At 39.2% G+C, this 20,381-nt stretch overlaps 1 protein-coding gene across 1 annotated transcript; it reads left to right on the forward strand.

The window, feature by feature from the left end:
• Window positions 1-4,402: 4,402 nt before the first annotated feature.
• Window positions 4,403-20,026, forward strand: LOC124161457. Its single transcript, XM_046537780.1, has 4 exons — window positions 4,403-4,649; window positions 5,030-5,512; window positions 6,053-6,099; window positions 19,749-20,026. Exons 1-4 carry the CDS (start codon window positions 4,630-4,632, stop codon window positions 20,024-20,026), a joined length of 828 nt encoding a protein of 275 aa, XP_046393736.1. The 5' UTR covers window positions 4,403-4,629.
• The last annotated feature ends 355 nt before the right edge of the window (window positions 20,027-20,381 follow it).

Here is a 20,381-nt window from a genome sequence, read left to right on the forward strand (position 1 = left end):
TTATTAGTTCTTTCATTAGAGTAAATTGTTGGAAATAAAATATAATGTTTTGTTGAAAATACTAGTATTGCAATAAGTTGACCATGGATTCATAATATGATAGGGTTAGAGGGTGCAGCCCAGTGGCCAGAGTGAGGTACGGGCCCCCCTTGGAGCTGGGTCCCTTATCTTAGGGACGAAATTACCAGGGAAACTCCACCTAAACAAAGAGATCCTTAGAGAGAGGTTTAAGATATTCTCATACAACTAGTAGCACGGAAAATGTTTTCCAATTGTAGGCGCAGGCAAGAAACGGCTAGTGATCCTGATTTCCCAAATAACAGAATTCATCCACTCCCACTAGTGTTTGCTTCCCCACGAGGATATTATCAATTACAGATGCATTATTTATCCAAAAGTCTCTTACAGTCGTACCAAATTCTGATCTTAAATTGGGGCTCCCATATCATCGTCATCCACTTCCTTCTCCTTTTTGGATAGAATTCGTTCTTAGGCTATTTCCCTCGTGCATATCTTCCAGATATTCCTTCCATCAATTCCCTTTGTCCTCGTTTTCGATCATTAGTTCTCCGTTTTTGTCTCTAAGGGTATCTTACATCTTACGCCCCTTAAAGGTATCCGTAAAGGTATACGTAAGATGTAAGATACGCCCCCCGTTTTTCCTTAAAGTGGTTCCTCACTATCCCATAGGCGGCCTCTACTTTTCCATGCACAACGTTGTTTTTTTACTTCTTCACAAATATTTTTCATCCACGCTTCTCTAGCCTTCCTCGCTTCACGACATAACTTGTTCCTTATTCTCTCGTAACAATTCTGCCCTTCCTCTGCTTTCGCCGCCTTGCATTTCCTTCTTTTTTCAATGAGATTCCATCGTGATACATGTTTTTTTTTCATAGCGACAAGCAACGACGACGCTATGAACTCGAGTAAGTACAGCGTAAACAGTGCTTGAAACTTATTTCTGTATCCATCTTATTTTTGGGACAATCGCCATGTTGCAGTTCTTCTGTTCAGAAACTTGGTGAAATGATTCAGCGAATATGGTATTCACTCCTTAGTATGCCCCATCGTTTACATGCACACCAGTGATCCACATTAAGCCCACGGTTAAAATCCTTCTTGATCTTCTTCTTAAACTTCATGATCCATGCTCTTTACGCTGATACAAATACGAAGTTTTATTGTAAAAATTCCTATCCCTTGGGCTACAATCTTGTCGCGGTGGAAAGGCTTGCGCGTTCCTATGACCCCTAGAGCTGCATTGGCGGGATTAATTCTAAATTGTTCCCGGTAGGGCCACCCATGCCAGATAGGTCGTGGGGTAGGAGCCAGACGAAAGGTAGTCCACGTGATGGTGTCACGTGAAAAACACTGTTTGAATGGAAGTGGGAAACCCTAGCACCTATCTCTTCCCTGAAAACATGGAGTACAGCCAAATGAGCCTCGGAATCTCATCGTCCGGGACCCGTCCGCAAAGGGTGGGTGTCGGGCACGGCAGCGAGGTCGGCAAGGTCCTCGGGGTCGTCAACGTGCGAATTCCTTGCAGTGACTTTTCATCATCAGCAGCAATGAAGAGAAGATGAATGTAGGGACGTGGAATGTGAGGACAATGATGAGGGCGGGGAAGTTAGAAAATATCAAAAAGGAATTGGATAAAGGAAGGATGGATATCTTAGGATTATGCGAGGTGAGGTGGAGGGATGGCGGGGACTATTGTAGTGATTGGTATAGGGTTATATATAGTGGAGGGGATGAAAGTCAGCGAGAGGTAACTTTAGTATTAAACTGGAAGATGAGTAAGCGTGTGGTAGGTATAGAACAGGTAAGCGATAGAATTGTGGTGGTAGAAATTGAGGTGCGGCACACCAACCTTGTGGTGGTCCAAGTTTATATGCCCACCAGCAATCATAGGGAGGAAGAAGTAGATTAGGTGTATGAACAGCTCGAAGAAATAATTATAGACACATCGGGTAAGAAAAATCTGGTAGTAATGAGGGACTGGAACGCCTCAGTCGGGGAAGGGTGGGATGGAAACGAAATAGGACAATTTGGATTTGGAATTCGGAACGACAGGAGTGAGAAAGCAGCAGAGTTTTGCAAGAGAAACAAGTTATTCATCACAAACTCGTGGTTCAATCATCATAAAGGGCGAAGGTACACATGCAAATGTCCAGGGGATGTGGGGAGATATCAAATAGACTATACTGTGGTAAGACAGAGGTTTAGGAATAGTGTTAAAAACTCGCGAAGCTTCCCAGCAGCAGATGCGGATTCAACCTAGTACTTATGAAAAGCAACGTAAGATCCAAAAGACTTACTAAAGTTAGGAAGGCGAAGACATGGAACGTAGATGCCCTGAAGGGGAGTCTGAGGAGAGAATATCAGGAACTAGTGGGCATTGGTATACGGGTGATTTAAAGTACTAAGACTGTTGAGGAAAGATGGGATAATATTAAAACAGGAATAGTCAAAGCGGCGGAGAAGTCATTGGTTACCTTGACAGTAGAAGGATAAAGAAGTCGTGGATAACGGAGAACATGATAAGGGAAATGGAGGAGAGGAGGAAGTGGAAGAACGTGGACACAGAACAGGGCAAGAGAATGTATAGACAAATTAATAATCGATTACGGCGTGAAACTAAAAGGGCAAGGGAAGCTTCGTGTAAAAGGCAGTGTGAGGAAATGGAAAAGTTTCAGAAGGAAGGAGAGTTAGGCGCGTTATATGGCAAATTTGATTCGTTATAGGGCGGCAAAAGACGGTAAACCATGCCTAAAATTAAGGCTAAAGACGGAAAGATGCTAAGCGAGCGAGAAGAGGTACAGAATAGATGGAAGAAATACGTGAAGGATCTATATGAAGGAAGGAGCAGACCGGAGAGATTGACTTTAGAGGATGAAAGTGAAGTGGAAATCTTGGGCCGGGAAAATTAGATTCGGAAATCGAGAGAGCACTTCGTGATATGAAGGCTAGGAAAGCAGTGAGTGAGGTCAATATACTTTACGAGCTGTTGAAGAATCTGGCGAAGGACGGTACGAAAAGGATTTTCGAACTGGTAAGCAGGATCTATGAGGAGGGCCGCAGGATTTCGTGAAGACGATTTTAATTCCGCTACCGTAAAAGGGGAAAGCTGTCGATTGCGGAGATCGTAGGAATATCAGCCTAATATCGCACGCGGTGAAAGTGGTGCTGAGGATATTGAACAGACGAATGGAGGCGAACTAGTATTTGGGCGAAGATCAGTTTGGTTTCAGAAAAGGGAAGTCAATTCGTAATGCAATAGCAGTAATTAGGTCCCTCGTGGAGAGGAACCTAGAATATGAGCAGGATGTGTATGCCTGCTTTGTGGATTTTGAAAAAGCATTTGATAGGGTGAACTGGGTAATGTTATTGGATATTCTCAAGAAAATGGGTGTAGAATGGAGGGATAGGCGACTGATTCGTAATCTATATATGGCCCAGACTACGCAAGTGAGGGTTGCGGACGGAGAATCTGGGTGGGCAAGAATGGGACGAATAGTGAGGCAAGGCTGTCCTCTATCGCCGCTGCTCTTTAACGTGTACGCTGGAGAGATGGTAAGGGAAGCGTGGGATGAGTTAGAAGCTGGAATAAAAGTGGGAGGAATGAAGCTCAAATCAGTGAGATTCGCGGATGATCAGGCGCTGATTAGCCAGTCAGCGAGGGGGCTTCAGGCTCTAGTGGATGCATTAAACGACCGTCGTCAGGAGTATGGGATGAGAATTAATCACAAGAAGACTAAGGTAATGCGGTTTTGTAAAGTATCGCGAGCGAGGAATGTGAGACTCAAGATAAAATTAGGTGGGGAAAAACTTGAACAGGTAGAGCAGTTTAACTATTTGGGCAGCACATTAGAGGAAAACGGACACAGTAGCAAGGACATCAGGAAGCGAATTACACTAACAAAGACTTTCATGAATAGGATGGAGCTTCTGAGAGGATCGTTATGTAAGAGTTTAAAGAAAAGGTGGAGTGTAGCTCTCTACAGTGCGGAAACGTGGACACTAATGAAAGAGGACGGGAGTATATTGGAGGCATTCGAGATGTGGATAGGGAGAAGGATGGAGAGGGTGAAATGGACGGAAAGGAAAAGTAACGACGAAGTGCTGGACATGGTGGATGAGGATAGGCAACCTTTAGATGAGACACGGAGGAGACGGAAGGTATGGATGAAGTTAGTGCTTAGAGGGGAGGGGATGTTGAAAATGGTGTTGGAGGGTAGAATGTTAGATAAGCGAGGGAGGGGAAGGAAGAGAATAGGATTTTTAGAAAGATTGAAAGTGTGTAGGCCTTACAGTGAATTTAAGAAGGCAGTGCTGGAAGGAAAGGGAGGTTCCCAGATCACTTCTTTAGTACTCAATGGAAACCTACCTTAACCCATTTAAGCCCAAGCGGTCGAAAACGACCAGTGTATCATTTTATCCCAAGCGGTCGAAAACGACCTTGGGGGATTTTTTTTGTTCTACGCGCCGGCAATCCACCGATGTACCTACAATGTAACTTAAATGTAACATTTGACTTCTCGGAACTATGTGGGGTTGAGATCTCGCAATTTAGTCAGTGTGGTAGAGAGATCGGCCTCGTGAACTTCGGGAAGTCTATTCTACATTGGCATGTCAGGAAAAATGTCTCGGTAAGTTTTCCATTTTTTATTTAAGCACTAAAAAAACATGTATTTCATAAAATAGATAGCCTGTTTTATTGTATACCAGCGAATTACATGTTTATCTAGAGTCCTATTGAGCCTAGAGCCTATTTATCTATGAGTGGTCGTTTTCGACCACTTGGGATAATGCATGCTCTGCTTGCTTATTTTCCGTAGCGAATCGTGAGATGAAGGATTCGTTGTCCCGATGTTTTTGCCTATGGGTTTAAGACTGCCTGCCACTCTGAAAGATTAAAATTCTGTAAATGCTTAATTGAATATTTTTATTTTCGTACAACCTATTAGTTTTATGTTCCTATGTTCATACACCTACAGCTATGTACCTACGTGTTTTCTGTTCTGTTTAGAGGGAAATGCCTCACCACCGCAGAAATAATAGAGGAGTGTGAGCGCTTGAGTGAGGATGATATTCCTGATTCAATTTATATATTGCCTCCTATCCAAACATGTGATGAAACTGATGAAGATTCTGGAGATGAGGACGATTTTGACCCCAATAGATTGAATCGTAACCAGCTAACGGCTCCGGCGGAAGTGCGTTTCAGTGACCGTGAGGATAGGAGTGATGACATACCACATGACGAAAGTGCAAGTGCTTTTAAGAAGCTTAAAGTATGTGAATGGGTCCACGGAGATATTAGTGATGTGGAATCTATACCAGTGCCTGAAGAAAAATGTTTTCTCCCTCCTCTCACGATCTCGGAACACTCCGAGGCAATTGACTTCCTGAAACTATTTCTCAATGAAGAAATTGTCGAAGGTTTGGTGAAACACACTTCAATGTATTCTTCCCAGAAAAACAGTTCCCTCCTTGTGAATCATGATGATATGTACGCATTCATAGGGATTTTAATTCTATCGGGTTATAATTCATGCCCTCGCCGAAGAATGTATTGGGAAAATAGAGCCAACACCGAAAATGCGCTAGTGAAAAACACTATGAGACGGAATCAATTCGATGAACTATTTCGCCATTTTCACGCTTGTGATAATTTGAATTTGGACGCCAATGATAAGTTTGCTAAGGTTAGACCACTTGTAAGTAAAGTCATTGAACTTTTCATACGATTTGCTCCATTAGAGAGTTTTGCATCAATTGATGAATCTATGATCAGGTACTTTGGAAAGCATTCCTGCAAACAGTTTTTGAAGGGAAAGCCGGTACGTTTTGGTTATAAAGTATGGTCATTGGCTTTGAAATCAGGGTATTGTCTTCAATTTATGTTATATCAGGGAAAAGATACTTCAAATGGTGAGAACAAGAAAGAATTTGGCTTGGGAGGGTCCGTTATTTTCAGTTTTGTAGATTTATTGGAGAGTTCATACCCCGGATTTAAATTTACCTTGTTCTTTGACAATTTTTTTACCAGCTCTAAAGTAATTTCACAACTCTCAGAAAGAGGATTAGGTGCTACTGGTACTGTACGTGAAAATCGAACGGAAAAATGCACCATCACGTCAAAGAAGGACATGAAAAAAATGGAAAGAGGAACAATTGACAAACGCGTTGAAAAAGGAAGAAATATTATCGCGGTGGAATGGAAAGATAACAATGCAGTTTTACTTATGTCAAACCAATTTGGTGTAGAGCCTTTATCGAAAGCAACGCGGTATTCCTTGAAGGAGAAACGAAAAATTGAGATTCCTGAGCCAAATATAATGAAAATGTACAACAGATATATGGGTGGAGTGGATCAAATGGATAACCATATTTCCAATTATCAGATAGGAATGCGCGGTAAAAAATGGTACATGCCTATTTTGTTCTGGACCATTGATGTTTGCGTGAACAATGCATGGCTTCTTAGTAAATCGTATGGGTGTAGATGGGATAAGCTAGAGTTTTTACGTCAGGCTGTGGATTCACTCTGCAAAACCCATGGTACAAAACGAAAGGTCAGTGGTCCATTTAAAAAAAATAGAGTAAGTCAATGTCAGAAAGAGTTGGGGAGGCATTTAGTGGTAACTGCTCAACCAAGAAGAAACTGTGTTCATTGTAAAAACAAAACTGTGACTGCATGTGAAACGTGTAATGTCCCCTTACATGATAAATGCTTCATTCCATTCCACACTTAAATGATTATTATGAATGCCTGTTAATATTTAAACATTGTTTGAAATAAATAAAGTCAGAGGCTTGAAAATTTAATTTAAAAATGAGTTATGTTATTTGTGAGCTAAAGAAAAAGATTAGGGATCAGTGGGAGCTGACAATGAGTAAATTTATGTCCCATTATCCCAAGTGGTCGTTTTCGACCTCACCAGATAAACAATTTTAACGGTTAAAATTGTAAATGTTGTTTGTTTATTTGCCACTTGTGTGACATTTTAATGCAAATTTAACATCCAAAACACTAAAAAAACATTTTTGGAATTGTGGGCATTTGGAGGTATTATCGAGTCCAGAATTGTGGGCTTAAATGGGTTAATCGGTAGAATACTATAATAATAATTATTGTAAAAATTAAGAAATAATCATCACCACAGCTAGCAATCCAGAGATTGGTTTGAAGTAGGGGAGAGAGGGAAAGCATTAATCATACTTAAGCATTTTTATATTATATCATTCAATTGAAAACTTCAACGAAATAGGCAAACATATTACTTTGAAGGAAATTCGATTTCCCACCAATTCCTTGCTTCATATTTGGTAAATTTAACTTAGTTTGAGTGTTACACTTATTTTACAAAACCTCTACAATGCACGGTAGTTGGGGAAATAGCGCTATGTGCAGTATTGCCCCAACTGATTAAAAAATAATATAGTATAAATGACATTTAAACAATGGGTGCATTATAATATCAACAACGAACACGATGAGTTATCAAGCCATTTACGTCGAATACCATCAAGTACTTACATTAGCCTTGAATAAACTTTCAGCCTCCCCTCCGGAAAATTCGTCCTTTTTCTCTGTAGATGTTGGACCGTGGGGAATTCAGGGAAAAACAATACCGTAATGAGGTAGGTGGGGTATTTAAACGATTTTTTGAATCTTTTTTTGATATGTTACGGAATTTACAGTTTGTATATTGTTTGTTATATTAATATATGCTTCCCAATAGTAAAAACCAGTGTTAGTTGAAAGCAATAGAATTCCTTATTAATGGTGGACTGTTAAAATTCGATACCTCCGCTGCACAAACGCTCAACAATCGCCCACCGAATCAAATCCGCTCATCTAGATAGCCCAACAATACGAATCCGCTCAGCCGGCAGTGTCCGGAGCAAAAACGCTCTTTCTGACATGCAGCCCGGGGGTGCGACTTTGGGGGGGGCTCTGATCCCCCCCCCCAAATAACCTCTTTCTAAAAGCCATGTGATCAGGGGATCAGGGCACAAATCCAGTCAGTAGGATCAGAATCAGATTATATTAACATATACATCCATATGATAATCCACTCCAGGCAACTCTAAGGACATAAAAATGTCATCCATTCAAACCACGTCACTACTGTTTTCGAGTGTCCTCATTATGTTTTGTAGCATGGGTCATTTGTTAATGACCCCATATTTTAGGTCACTGATAATGATAGTATTGATTTATTGGCAATGGACTCGTTAAAATGGCCAAATAACCTCTTTCTCTTACCCCAGTCCACTTTCCATATCAAAAGGATTTGCGTCACCTGTTTCGCTCTGCTGGATGTTGGAGGAAAACGAGAAGCAGGGGAAACAATTTTCAGAAATTTGTGTCAGTTTCGCAATGACTGCATTAATAAACTATGTCCTATTATTGGGTTTAAATTGCTTTGATATGGTTAAGTTGGAAATTTAATAGCCTACGACACACAGTGGCCCCAAATTGAAAAAAGCTGGCCAAAAGTCATTTTTTCGACTTTTTACGTGGAAGTTTTGAATTATGCATTCGGACTCTACAGGATATGGCCTACAATATTTTGTACCTGATGGGTCTGTGTGATTATTATGTTGACCTGTGTAACCCGTCAAACATGGGCATGTTCAGCATAAAACGCCCGAGGCGTAGAAATGGTCGATTTTAGGGTAATTTAACTGAATAAATAACTATTTTAATTTCATGGGATCCATCTATCAATTTTAATACGGTAATTTTGCATATTTTTTCATAATATTATAGTATTTCTTGCTCGTTTCAGAATTTCTTATAGCAATATTTAATTATTTATAATGTTAGCTATTTTTGGGCCTATTTTTAGTCAAATGTGTCGATATAGTTTTGTGCTCCATTGTGCTCCTCAAAGATTCCTATGCTGAATTCGTGGGAAGAGTATATACAACAAGACGGATAAAAAAATCTTGCCTATACTTGCCTATCCAACATCTAGAGGGTTTTAATTTGAGGGCGTCTGGCCGGCGGCCGGCGGAAGACCGAGTGGCATTATCGCTCAAATATTCCTGTATCGGTGGTTGAACTTGCATGGTGTATACTTAGCATAATTCTACATCCTGTAAGATTACATAAATCAAGTGCTTCACGCCTATCGTATGCACACTTCTTGTTTGTGCTCTCACCTTCAAATATTCATGAAACCAATGAGAGCCGGTTTTAACGCTCTTAGTAAGAAAAATTATGAGTGATCAAAAGCAACTACTTAAGTCACTATGCGAGAACCTTACAATAACCACAAGATGCTTTTCTCTACAAAACTTTCCTCATATTTTTATAGAGAAGAGATCCCTTACATGCTGTACAGCGTTGTCAGCACGTTATTCCGAAATAAGTTCTTGGCGGTAAGAGAAATAAATGCTCTCTAATGCCAAGAATTGTTCACAGGATCATTTCAATAGACGTAGATAGGATGGAATTAGGAGGGAAAAATTGGTCTAAACCCACCAATGGAGCGTGCATCTTGCAAGTGCATTTTTTCATAGTAATGGAATGAGGATGATGGCCTCCCTCACCAGAGCCATTGCATGGATGTGGTGAATATTTCCCACTCAGTTTTATTTAATGAATTTCTTAGTGAACAAGTGCTGTGCTCCGAACTGTTAACACGGCTAATCCGAGAAACTTCTCCTGTCCAGATAATTAAAGCACTTGGTTTGCCAATGTTTGGCATTCAAATTTCAGGATACGTCGGTAACTCAGGGGCAATTCTATATAAGCTTGTTTATCTTTTTTTCAATGTCAACTTATAATTTCTGGTTTATTATTGGTTACAAATAGAAAACTTTTAGAAATCATATTCATCGTTTCAGTCGTAAATACACGTGTTAAATTTGAATTGTGGGTGCCGAAGATTTTTTCGTACCTTGCGGTACAATAGGAATACAGAGAGAGAAGAATATTTATAAGCGAAGAAGAAGGAATATGTCGTGGAATATTTTAAAAAAAGATTTCGACTGAAAGAAATCAAGCACACCAAAAATATTCTGACTCGTTTTATGCGAATAATGTTTTCCCGAAACACCTGAGAAAGTGGAATCAAAGCTCGAGGACAGATGAGCATTTCAAAGAGACGTTCAAAAGGTGGATACAGAAGGAAATTAAATTCCCTACAGAAGTATATCAATATCTCCCTCTCGCATCTAGTGGGTGCAAATGATTACCGTGATTATGGTTGGTATTATATGCTGCTCATGGTACATAAAGTGCTGATACATGGAAAGCATTTTCCAAAAAATCCTTTCTAACATTTGAAGTTTTATCGGAGGAAGCATTGGAGGCCAGGAACATAGACATGAGGAAATTCCGAGAGCAGCGTACAAGAAAATCCTCAAGAATGTTAAATTATGAAGATATCTTTCGAAGACTCCTTTAAATATTTGAATCATGCATTTTAATTACATCAGGAGAATCATAAGCAGGGCGACAATGAGTCCGATAGAGCGACATTGGTCGACGATTCTTTTAAAATTCGTTTTTTGTGATACATGAAAGCGATTTTATTGCAATTCGAACTATATTATCTTTTTAATGTTCTTAATATCAATCATTTTATTTCATCTAATGTGACTTATCAAATACATGGACGCCAAAAACGAGTGTGAGTATTTTTTCCGATTTTGGTATCTCACGGACTATGCTGATGGTCGCGGGTTCGAATCTCACCAATTTCTTGTCGTAAATTTTAATATGGGTTTTCACTACAATTTATTTATCTTTTACCTTAAAATTACACTATTTTAAGCTCTCCATGAACACCAAGTTATCGCCAATTGCAATGACATCTATATCGAGATTTTTCTAAAAAATTGTTTAAATAATAACAGCTCAAAAAATGCTAAAATGGAGAGATATCTTAAAAATAAAACCAAAATCAGATTCAGACGATGAAAATCAATAAAGGACTTCAAATTTTGTTGCTATTTTAGGTAAAATTACGACGTTTTTAATTTTGGGCAGCTTTTTTTCGAATTGGGACCACTGTGCGTCACTAGCAGCTGAGGGAATATTAAAAGTTTTTTCAATTTTCCAGCAATTAAAATTACGAAATAAATTTATAAAAATTTTATATAGTAAAACTTGTGAAAAAATACAATATCGAAAGACTGTCATCGTCATGTAATGTTCTGCCTGCTATGAGGTCCCACACTCCACTTCTGTATTTCTTATTTTTTTCCTTATTGCTAATGATCTTCAACTGATCAACTAATGTGATTCTCCTCCATTCTCCCTTTTTCTTTCTCTTTCAACTGGCCCCTTCTATTGCCATAGTTACCAAACCCTCATCACACAATCCAATCAGTTTCCTTTCCTCTTCCATATTTCCTTTGCAAACAATATTTCTTCTTTACCTTTGATCAAAATCTCCTCATTTATCATTTCATCCACCCATCTTACTCTTTACATCCTTCTCCATACACTCATTTCATGAGATTCTCTTCTATTTCTGTTTCTCTAACATAATATCCACGCTTCGTTTCCGTGCATAATAATAATAATACTAGCAACAATTAATCAGTCTCTTTCACAGCTCCAGGTTCAGACTTTTATAGCAAGTACGTAATTATTCTGGCTGAAGGATTCTTTTACCATTTGCTGTCGTTGCTTTTATTTCTTATTTACTTCTCCAGTCATCAGTGCCCCTTATTTTCCGCCTTAAAATACGATTACATCTCACTCCAATAATATTGTTCCAATCCCTCTGAAATGTATATACTCACGCTAAATATCAACGAGATCGGATTATTCCGACCCGTCCCCATTTCTAAATACAAGTTGCGCAAAGAAGTAGTATGCTTAATATCCCGTGCGAAAAATTCACAGAGCAAAAAATCATTCATGTTAACTGGGATTAGAACCTGAATCTCCCGATTTCCTGTCGATTGCTTTAGTATACAAACTTAAGCATGCGTAAATTACTCAAGAGCGAATTTCTCCATGTGTTCGAAGTTCGGCCTTTTCTCTCCGGCTGTGGCGGCGTGCGCAGGAGTTGGACTGCTCAGCAGTCCATACCACTTTGTCCGGCACAGCACTCGAATTTCCATAGATGGGAATAACGCCTCGTTAGCTTAAGTAAGTACTGCACTCCACCGGAAATCGGAAGATTCGAATACCGGTTGAAGGGAATGATTTTTTCTTTGTGGATTTTTCGCAAAACTTGTGCAACAACAAAAAAAGGTGTGTACATATTTGCTATTTTCATATGCTTCCAAACTCCGAAGTTGATATAATTTATCAGTTAGAAATTCGTGTATCCGTATTTACTTTATCAGACATCAAAAAGTGTAATTGTGGGAAGTTTTAATCACCCATCTATAAATTGGGATTCTTGCACTGTAAAACAATGTTCAAGGAAAAACAATCTGCGAGATCTTACTAAACACATCAGAAAATCATTCAGTTGCACAAGTAGTAATCAAGCTTGCAAGAGGAGAAAAAAATTAGACCTTTGAGCAGTAAGCCTGTGCATCGTTTGTAATTTTGGTTCATACTAGCATCTAGGGTTAAAATTTGGTGATTCAATATTTCCCCACCCTATATACCGGAATAACCCAAGATGTTGAATATTCAGTAAAATGCGACAATTATCTGACGACGGAGTCATCTATTGCGAAATTGGTTATCACCCTCACTGACTTTAAAATTGTATCTGTCTTTAAAATCCCAGATATTTGAAATTTTATCATCCGATTCAAACCACGTTCATTTGTGGAGCCAAGAGTGGCCACTGGAACTTCATCTAAGCAAAATTACGTCGTCTAGAATTCGGTTTAGCTCTCCCCTTGCATTTACATGCAGTTTTATATTTCCAAGAAGAAATGGAAAGAGAGGGAAGCGTGTATGTATTCCGACAACTGTCGCATAGATTTGTGAACTCTCCGATTTCAAGTATTTAACGACTTCGCGGCGGAAGCGTGCGAAAATGGGCTGGCGGTGTAGCTTACCCGCGATGGTCTAGTCGCAGTCAGTAAGCACTAAGTGTCGGCAGGGTATTTTAACAGCGCTCGGCACTAAATTTACGAATTTAGCCATTGAAAAAGAAAATCTGCGGCATAAGTATCATAAAAGACCAGTTATCGCGCCTATACCGAATTTATTCACGTGCATCGCATCAATATCGCAATTATCGCATTTGCGATTTTCACTTATCACTATTGATAACCGATTGCCTTTCAGTATTTCCCTTAATAATTTTTATTTAAGTGTGAATTACCTATTAACCATTGCATCGCTCAATGGGAATGTTGAATGTCTCCTCCTGCGTCTGTTTAGAATGGTAAATTGGACTGGACTAGTTGAAACACATTGTTTTCGGTGAAGAGGGTGTAGATGAGTTTTGGGTTGCCTGCCCTCCAGGATGACTCCACTGTTTCTCCTCTGAAAGATTGTGAGTGTCGCCCTTTCCCGCTGACATTTCAAGAAGTTCTAAGGCTATATGAGGAATGTCCTCAGTGATAACGGAGTCCTTATTCCCTCAATTTCTCTTGATTACACAACGGAATGTGTCTACTTGTGTCACTGTGGTAATCTGTGATCAGGATTGACTTTAGTTACCACGCTGATTCTCAAATTTTTTTCCGTGAAAAAGAAATTTTCTGTGTTCCAGTTTTTAATATAAATAACTTTATTAAACATAAAATATATTTTTAACTTTGTCTATTCCACACTTTTTATTTGTGATAATCTCGTAGTTTATCTGCTATACTATTCCGGTGGCACCAAATAATGGGGGAGTAGAAAATTGAACTATGTAAATGTTTATTCAACATGAGCAAATTCCAAAAGGATAGCATGCGTTCAATTCACAATAAAATAACATGGTTTTGCTCTACAAAAATTCAATACAATCAACATTCCAGGGGCCATCTACTGAGTACAATGTGTGAAGTGATAAGTATTCACATGGTTTAAAAGTGGAATGTTGATGTTGAAGATGTGTTTGGGGTTTAGATTTACATAGATGCACACGCCTTACACTTTTTACATGCTAAAAAATTAAACACCCCTTCCCCATCGAAGGCATGGGATATCCATTCTAAACCACCCTTTTTCCCTTGGAGATTTTTCAGAGACATGAGTTAGTATTTATGCTCACAAGTCATATCAGGGACAATTTGAAAATCCCTTACTAACGCATTCACTGACGCCTCGCTCTAAGCCACAGGCAAACTCATATGAGGAGGATAAAAGCATTTAAGCGAAAGGAAAAAGAATAACGCTTTGGAGCGACGAGTAAATTCATCAAAAAATATGCGTTAGGGAACATGTTAGGAACAAGATATGTTTTCAAATCCCTGGTAAACCACTTGTATACCCCATAACAAAATCCTCAAAGTGCAAGATCTACATCTACATCTACGTAATACCCCGCAAGCCGCCTAAAAGGCGTGTGGCAGGGGGTGTTAGGACACCAGCCGTTTACAGATATTAAAAAAAAGAAGTGCTCTAACGAGGTTGGGACAAGCGTTTATTAAAGTCCTTTATTGTTCGGGGGAAAAACGAATTCCCATATCTATCCGTTCGGCAAAAAATCTCTCTTAATTTATCGCTTCTGTCGGACCTGGAAATATAGTGTGGCTCTAAGATTATGTTCTCTGTGTCGCTCTTAAAGATATCCATTCTTAATTGTTCAAGCAATCTAAGCCTAGCGCGCAGCCTCCGAGTCTCCAACGGCTCCCAGCCTAATTCGCTTAACATCTGGGTAACACTGTCTGTACGCCCGTAGCGGTTTTTGACGAAACGCGCAGCCTTCCTTTGTATCTTATTCAGTTCGCGGATTAAGTCTTTCTGCACTGAATCCCATGCACTCGCTGAATATTCAAGGTGCGGTCGGACGAGAGCGAAATAGCACCTTTCTTTTACTTTCTCATCCGAAAATCTTCCCACAATACGCTTGACGAATCCTAATTTCTTCAGGGCTATGCCGCAAATATTCTTTATATGTGTTCCCCACGTGAGGTTCGAGGTTATCGTAACTCCCAGGTACTTCACTTCGTCTGTTGCCTTTATGTTAATGCCATCCACTGCATAAACATTGTTAGTGTTGGACGAATTCCGCAAAAAATGTACCGCCATGCATTTGCTCAGATTAAGTTCGAGTCCCCACTCTTGACTCCACAAATGAACGTTGTTTAAGTCCGATGATAGATTTCCATAGTCAGAGTGATCACTAATTTCGCGATAGATGACAGCGTCGTCAGCAAATAAACGTATTTTACTGCTAATGCGGGAGCAGAGATCGTTTATGTATATAATGAACAACAGGGGGCCGATTACGCTTCCTTGTGGAACACCTGATGTAACTTTTACAACATCAGAGCTAATTCCGTCAAGAACTACTTTTTGTTTACGATCTCTGAGAAAGTCGCGTACCCAGTTTACAATTGTTTCGTTTAATCCGCATGACTGTAATTTGTATAAAAGTTTGTTGTGAGGTACAGTGTCGAAAGCTTTCTTAAAATCTAGAAATAGTGCGTCAACTTGTCTTTTCGATTCACCAGATTTTATAACGTCGTGAAGAAAGAGCGCGAGCTGTGTTTCGCAGGATCTATTTTTTCGGAATCCGTGCTGACAGTCATGGAGGAAGTTACGTCTGTCCAAGAAAGTCATAATATTACTAACAACGATATGTTCAAGTGTCTTGCCTATAATTGATGTTAGTGAAATTGGACGGTAGTTGCCTGGGTCATGTCTGTTTCCCTTTTTGAAAATGGGTGTAACGCTTGTAGTTTTCCAGTCGGGCGGTAACTTCCCTTCGGAGAGTGATTTCTTGAATATGATCTCTAAGTAAGGCGCGATCTGTGGAGCTAACTCTTTGAGGACACGCGCGGGGAAGATGACCTAGGCAAATCAACTGTCCCCCTTGAAAATAATGTGCATAATTAATGCCTCTTGCTTAGTTTGGGGTGAACCCTTTACCCTTACCTTGGCATACTAAACTTTGGGTGGAATCACTGGGTGAGTGATGACAGACAAAGCTAAATACATCTTCTACTCCAATGCTAGGTATTATGCTAGGGTGCAATGTTGATACTTTAATTGATGTTTCATAAATTACTCTAATATATCAAAGATATACGGCAACGATTGCAGACATTATTGCGCAGGTAATGGAAGGACGTAAGGGGAATGTTTTTCTGATATTCTATTTAGCAAATGATATCGGATATTCTGTACTATACCAGTTTTATGTATTTTTTTATTTACAGGTTAACCCATAACCATGTATCCTTACATCATACTTCACAGATGATGGAAAATAACAAACATTCACAAAATGTTAACCAATTAAATCGTTGTGTACAGGATTTCATGATAAAATTCGCCACAAATAAATAAAACATTTAGACGAAACATGGAGAAATCAATACTTGAGCCGTATTAAACCGAAATCTAAGCCTTTTCTCGTTAAATAATAAGAGCAATATGTAATGCGTGAACATTCTTAAATTTTTTGACATATTCTCTCAAAGAATCTAGATTCTTAAAGGCTTCACGGAGTGCTATGACTAATTTTTGTTATACCTCATCATTCTGGCTAGCATGGAGTTGACGACATTATTTGCTCTATGGTAATTAAAAACAAGCAGGTGAGGATTTGTATAGTTATGACGGGATCCATTAAAATTTACTAATAAAGAAGATAGGAACAATCTAAATAGGAATTGATAATTTTGTAGAGGAATAGGGCATTGCTGGAGGATCGTAATGTCGTGCAAAGGTTTTCAACTTGATAAGGGATTGAAGATATGAAGTTTGTAATCAGACAAAGATATTCCTAAATCGTAATTATACAATTTGAGAAATTTATTTCGGACACGTTCAAGCCAGATTGAGTCGAAAATATAAAAAGGTGACCAGTTAAAATATATATTCTAATTCGGAATGTAGTGAAGCGATGTATCTACTGTCCTTATTGCATGAATATAGTTAAACTTTGGACAGATTCTCATAATGAATCCTACAGTATTTAAATTTCTACCAACAGTTCGGTCTAGCTTTATTTTAAGCACATGAAAACATTAAAATTCTTTTACTCTTAATTCCCAGGATTTCAATTTTCTCCCGCAGTCACGTCGTCAGTTGTTATCTGGCACAATTCACAGCGAGGGCAGCACTGAGTTACTATGGTAACTTTTAGGCGTGTAAAAGTGCCGTAGTTTCGATTAAACGTCGATACGATCGTAGTGTAAACGGGGTATAAGTGTCGGCAGGGCATTTCAACAGCGCTTGGCACTAATTTTTCGAATTTAGCCATTGAAAAAGAAATTTTGCGGCATAAATATCATAAAAGACCAGTCATCACGCCTATACCGCATTCATTCACTTGCATCGCATCAATATCCCATTAGCGATTTTCACTTATCACTGTTGATAACCGATTGCCTTTCAGTCTTTCCCTTAATAATTTTTATTTAAGTGTGAATTACCTATTAACCATTTCTTAACTCAATGGGAATGTTGAATGTCTCCTCCTGCATCTGGTTAGCATGGTTAATTGGATGAGACTCGTTCAAACAAATTGTTTTCGGTTGAGAGGGTGTAGATGAATTTCGGGTTGCTTTCCCTCCAGGATGACTCCACTGCTTCTACTCTGAAAGATCGTGAGTGTCGCCCTTTCCCGCTAACATTTCAAGAAGTTCTGAAACGGGTCCAAAGTACTTCATAAATGTTCTCAAAGGTTGGAAGAGGAATGTTATCTGTGAGAACATTGTCCTTATTCCCTCAATTTCTCTTGAACACACAACGGAATGTGCCTACTTGTGTCACTGTGGTAATCTTTGATCAGGATTGGATTATAGTTACACGCTGATCCTCATTGGTAGCATAATTGAATATATTGCCCCTGAATATTCAACTGGCATCTGATGCCTTGGGACACAGGAATGGACAATGAACTGAAACAATGAGGGATTGATTAAGTAGTATCCCATTCACTCTCATCCAGGTGCTGTGGGTTGTTGGGCAAGGTTCGAGTCTGAGAGAGAGAGAGAGAGTAGTGTAGGTAAACTAGGGTGGACGATTGTGGGAGAGGTTTTCATTGAGGAAATAGAGCCTCCTTCCCCCACCCCTGATGCATCAGCTCTTTTACAAGTGGTCCTGGGGGAGGCTCGGATCTAATTGGGGAAGAAAAGGAGGGGTCGCATGATTGATTACAAAGGATTATCATATTAATAAAGCATTGCTCCTCACTCACTTTGAAATAATTTTCAACTTTTGACTATTCGTGTGTGGTTTCATGCATTTCACCCATGTTAACCATTACTATTTACTAAATTGTGGTTGAATAATGATGGGGAGATGTAATTAGCAAAGGTTTAATTTTGTGGAAATTTTCAATGTTCATTATATTAATAACTTGATTAAATACAATACATATTTTTAACTTTGTCTATTCGACACTCTTTACCTGTGATGCTATCTTAATTTATCTGCTACACTGATGGAGTTGCACCAACAAATAATTGGGGAATGGAAAAATTGAACTATGTACCTATATGTTCATACAACACGAGCAAATTCAAAAAAGTCCGCTTGAGTACAATTCAGTATAAAATAACATGGTTTTGCTCCACGAAAATGCAATACATTCACCATTCACGGTTTCAGCACCTGGGGCTATCTACTGGGTAACAATGAATGAAGTGGTCATTATTCGTATGGTTAAAAAGTGGTGTGTTGATGATGAAGATATGTTTTAGATTGCACCAGTTTTTACATAAGTGAACACACCTTAAACTTTTTAAAGGCTTAAAAATTAAACACCTTTTCTCCCATGAACGCATGGAATACCCATCATAAACCGCCTTTTTTCCCCTGGAGATTTTTCATACATATGTCTTAGTAATCATGGTCACAAATCATAATCATGGCAAATGAGAAAATCCCAAACTTATTCATTCACTGCCGCTTCGGTCACAATGACTGAGCCGAATGCACGTGTAAACTCAAATGGAGAGGATCCGAGCATATAAGCGAAAGGAAAATGAATGACGCTTTAGAAAAACGTGTGAATTCATCCGAAAATCTGCGGCAGCTAACGTTTTAGAAATAAGATATGGTTAAAAATCCCTGGTGAACCCTTTGGATATCCCAAACAAAATCCTCAAAGTGCAAAATGACCCAGGCAAAGCAACTGGCCCACCTACACTTAATGTGTGTAATTAATGCCTCGTGCCTAATTTGGGGTGAATTTTACCCTCACCTTTTTATGCCAAACTTTCGGAGGAATCGCACGGTGAGTGATGACAGATGAAGGTAAATACATTTTTCACTCCAATGCTAAGGTATACATAACACAAGAGCTTATTTAAGGCTGTACAATGTGAGCGTTGATAGTGTACATATATAAAGCTATAGCTTCTGTCATGAATTGATAGGCATAAAATCTTGTGAATTTGTCTTTATTCATTCAAAAATTCAATGAAATGTTTTGGACAAAAGTATAATATAAAAAAATTGGTTTACACTTGAATACTTCCTCTCTCTCATGACATGTGTGTTATCAGCAGCATTGTGGTGCTGTGTCTCTTAGTACGTGGCATTACACCGCTCGCTGATCAGGTGTGATTGCACAGTTCAGCTGATTAAACTCATTCAAAAGAACGAATCATTCCCAATGCTCCAAGAGTGATGATTCCAAACAACTGACTGGCATCAAAACTTTTAATGTATTTCTTCTCCGTTTTCTTTGCAGCTTGCTGTCGTGGCGAAAAGGAGGAGGAGGAGAAGGACTTTAGAAGTTCCATCAAAAGACACAAGATGGAGTGGACGCAGGTGGAGTGGGCACACTTGAGAGTCCCTTCGCCAATCATCACGTCCTCTCTCAGCACAATACAGGAGGAGGATGAGGAGGACAGTTGGTCCATATGGTCCGATGGGGATGATGACACTAGCGGCTGGAGCTGGCTTCGTGCCTTGGGAGGTACATTGGAAGAGGACCACTACGCCATCCCCACGTGGCTGTTTAGGTAGGAGGGATGCCAATATGGTGGAAAGATTAAGATTTAATTAAAATCACGAGAACGCTTACATGTCTGCAAGATCAATCAATCTCTCACTCAGCAGATTTGCCAATAAGGGGACGAAATTTCTGTGTAGGAGTCAAGAAGGCAAGCACTTAGGTTAGGGAAAATTCAACGACTCACACTGATAAAATTTGCAAAATAAGTAAAAACCGCAAATATCTGCCAAAATTCTTGGTGTGAGAACAAATGAGCTTCGCAAGGCACAATTAAAGAAAAAGATTTCACTTAAAGATAAGACTTCCAAAGAGATAGTTTCCCTCTTCAAACTAGTTAGAGTAGCTAGATAAAATTTATGTTACAAT

This window comes from Ischnura elegans, chromosome 6, assembly GCF_921293095.1.
Source record: "Ischnura elegans chromosome 6, ioIscEleg1.1, whole genome shotgun sequence".
Taxonomy (NCBI): Eukaryota; Metazoa; Arthropoda; class Insecta; order Odonata; family Coenagrionidae; genus Ischnura; species Ischnura elegans.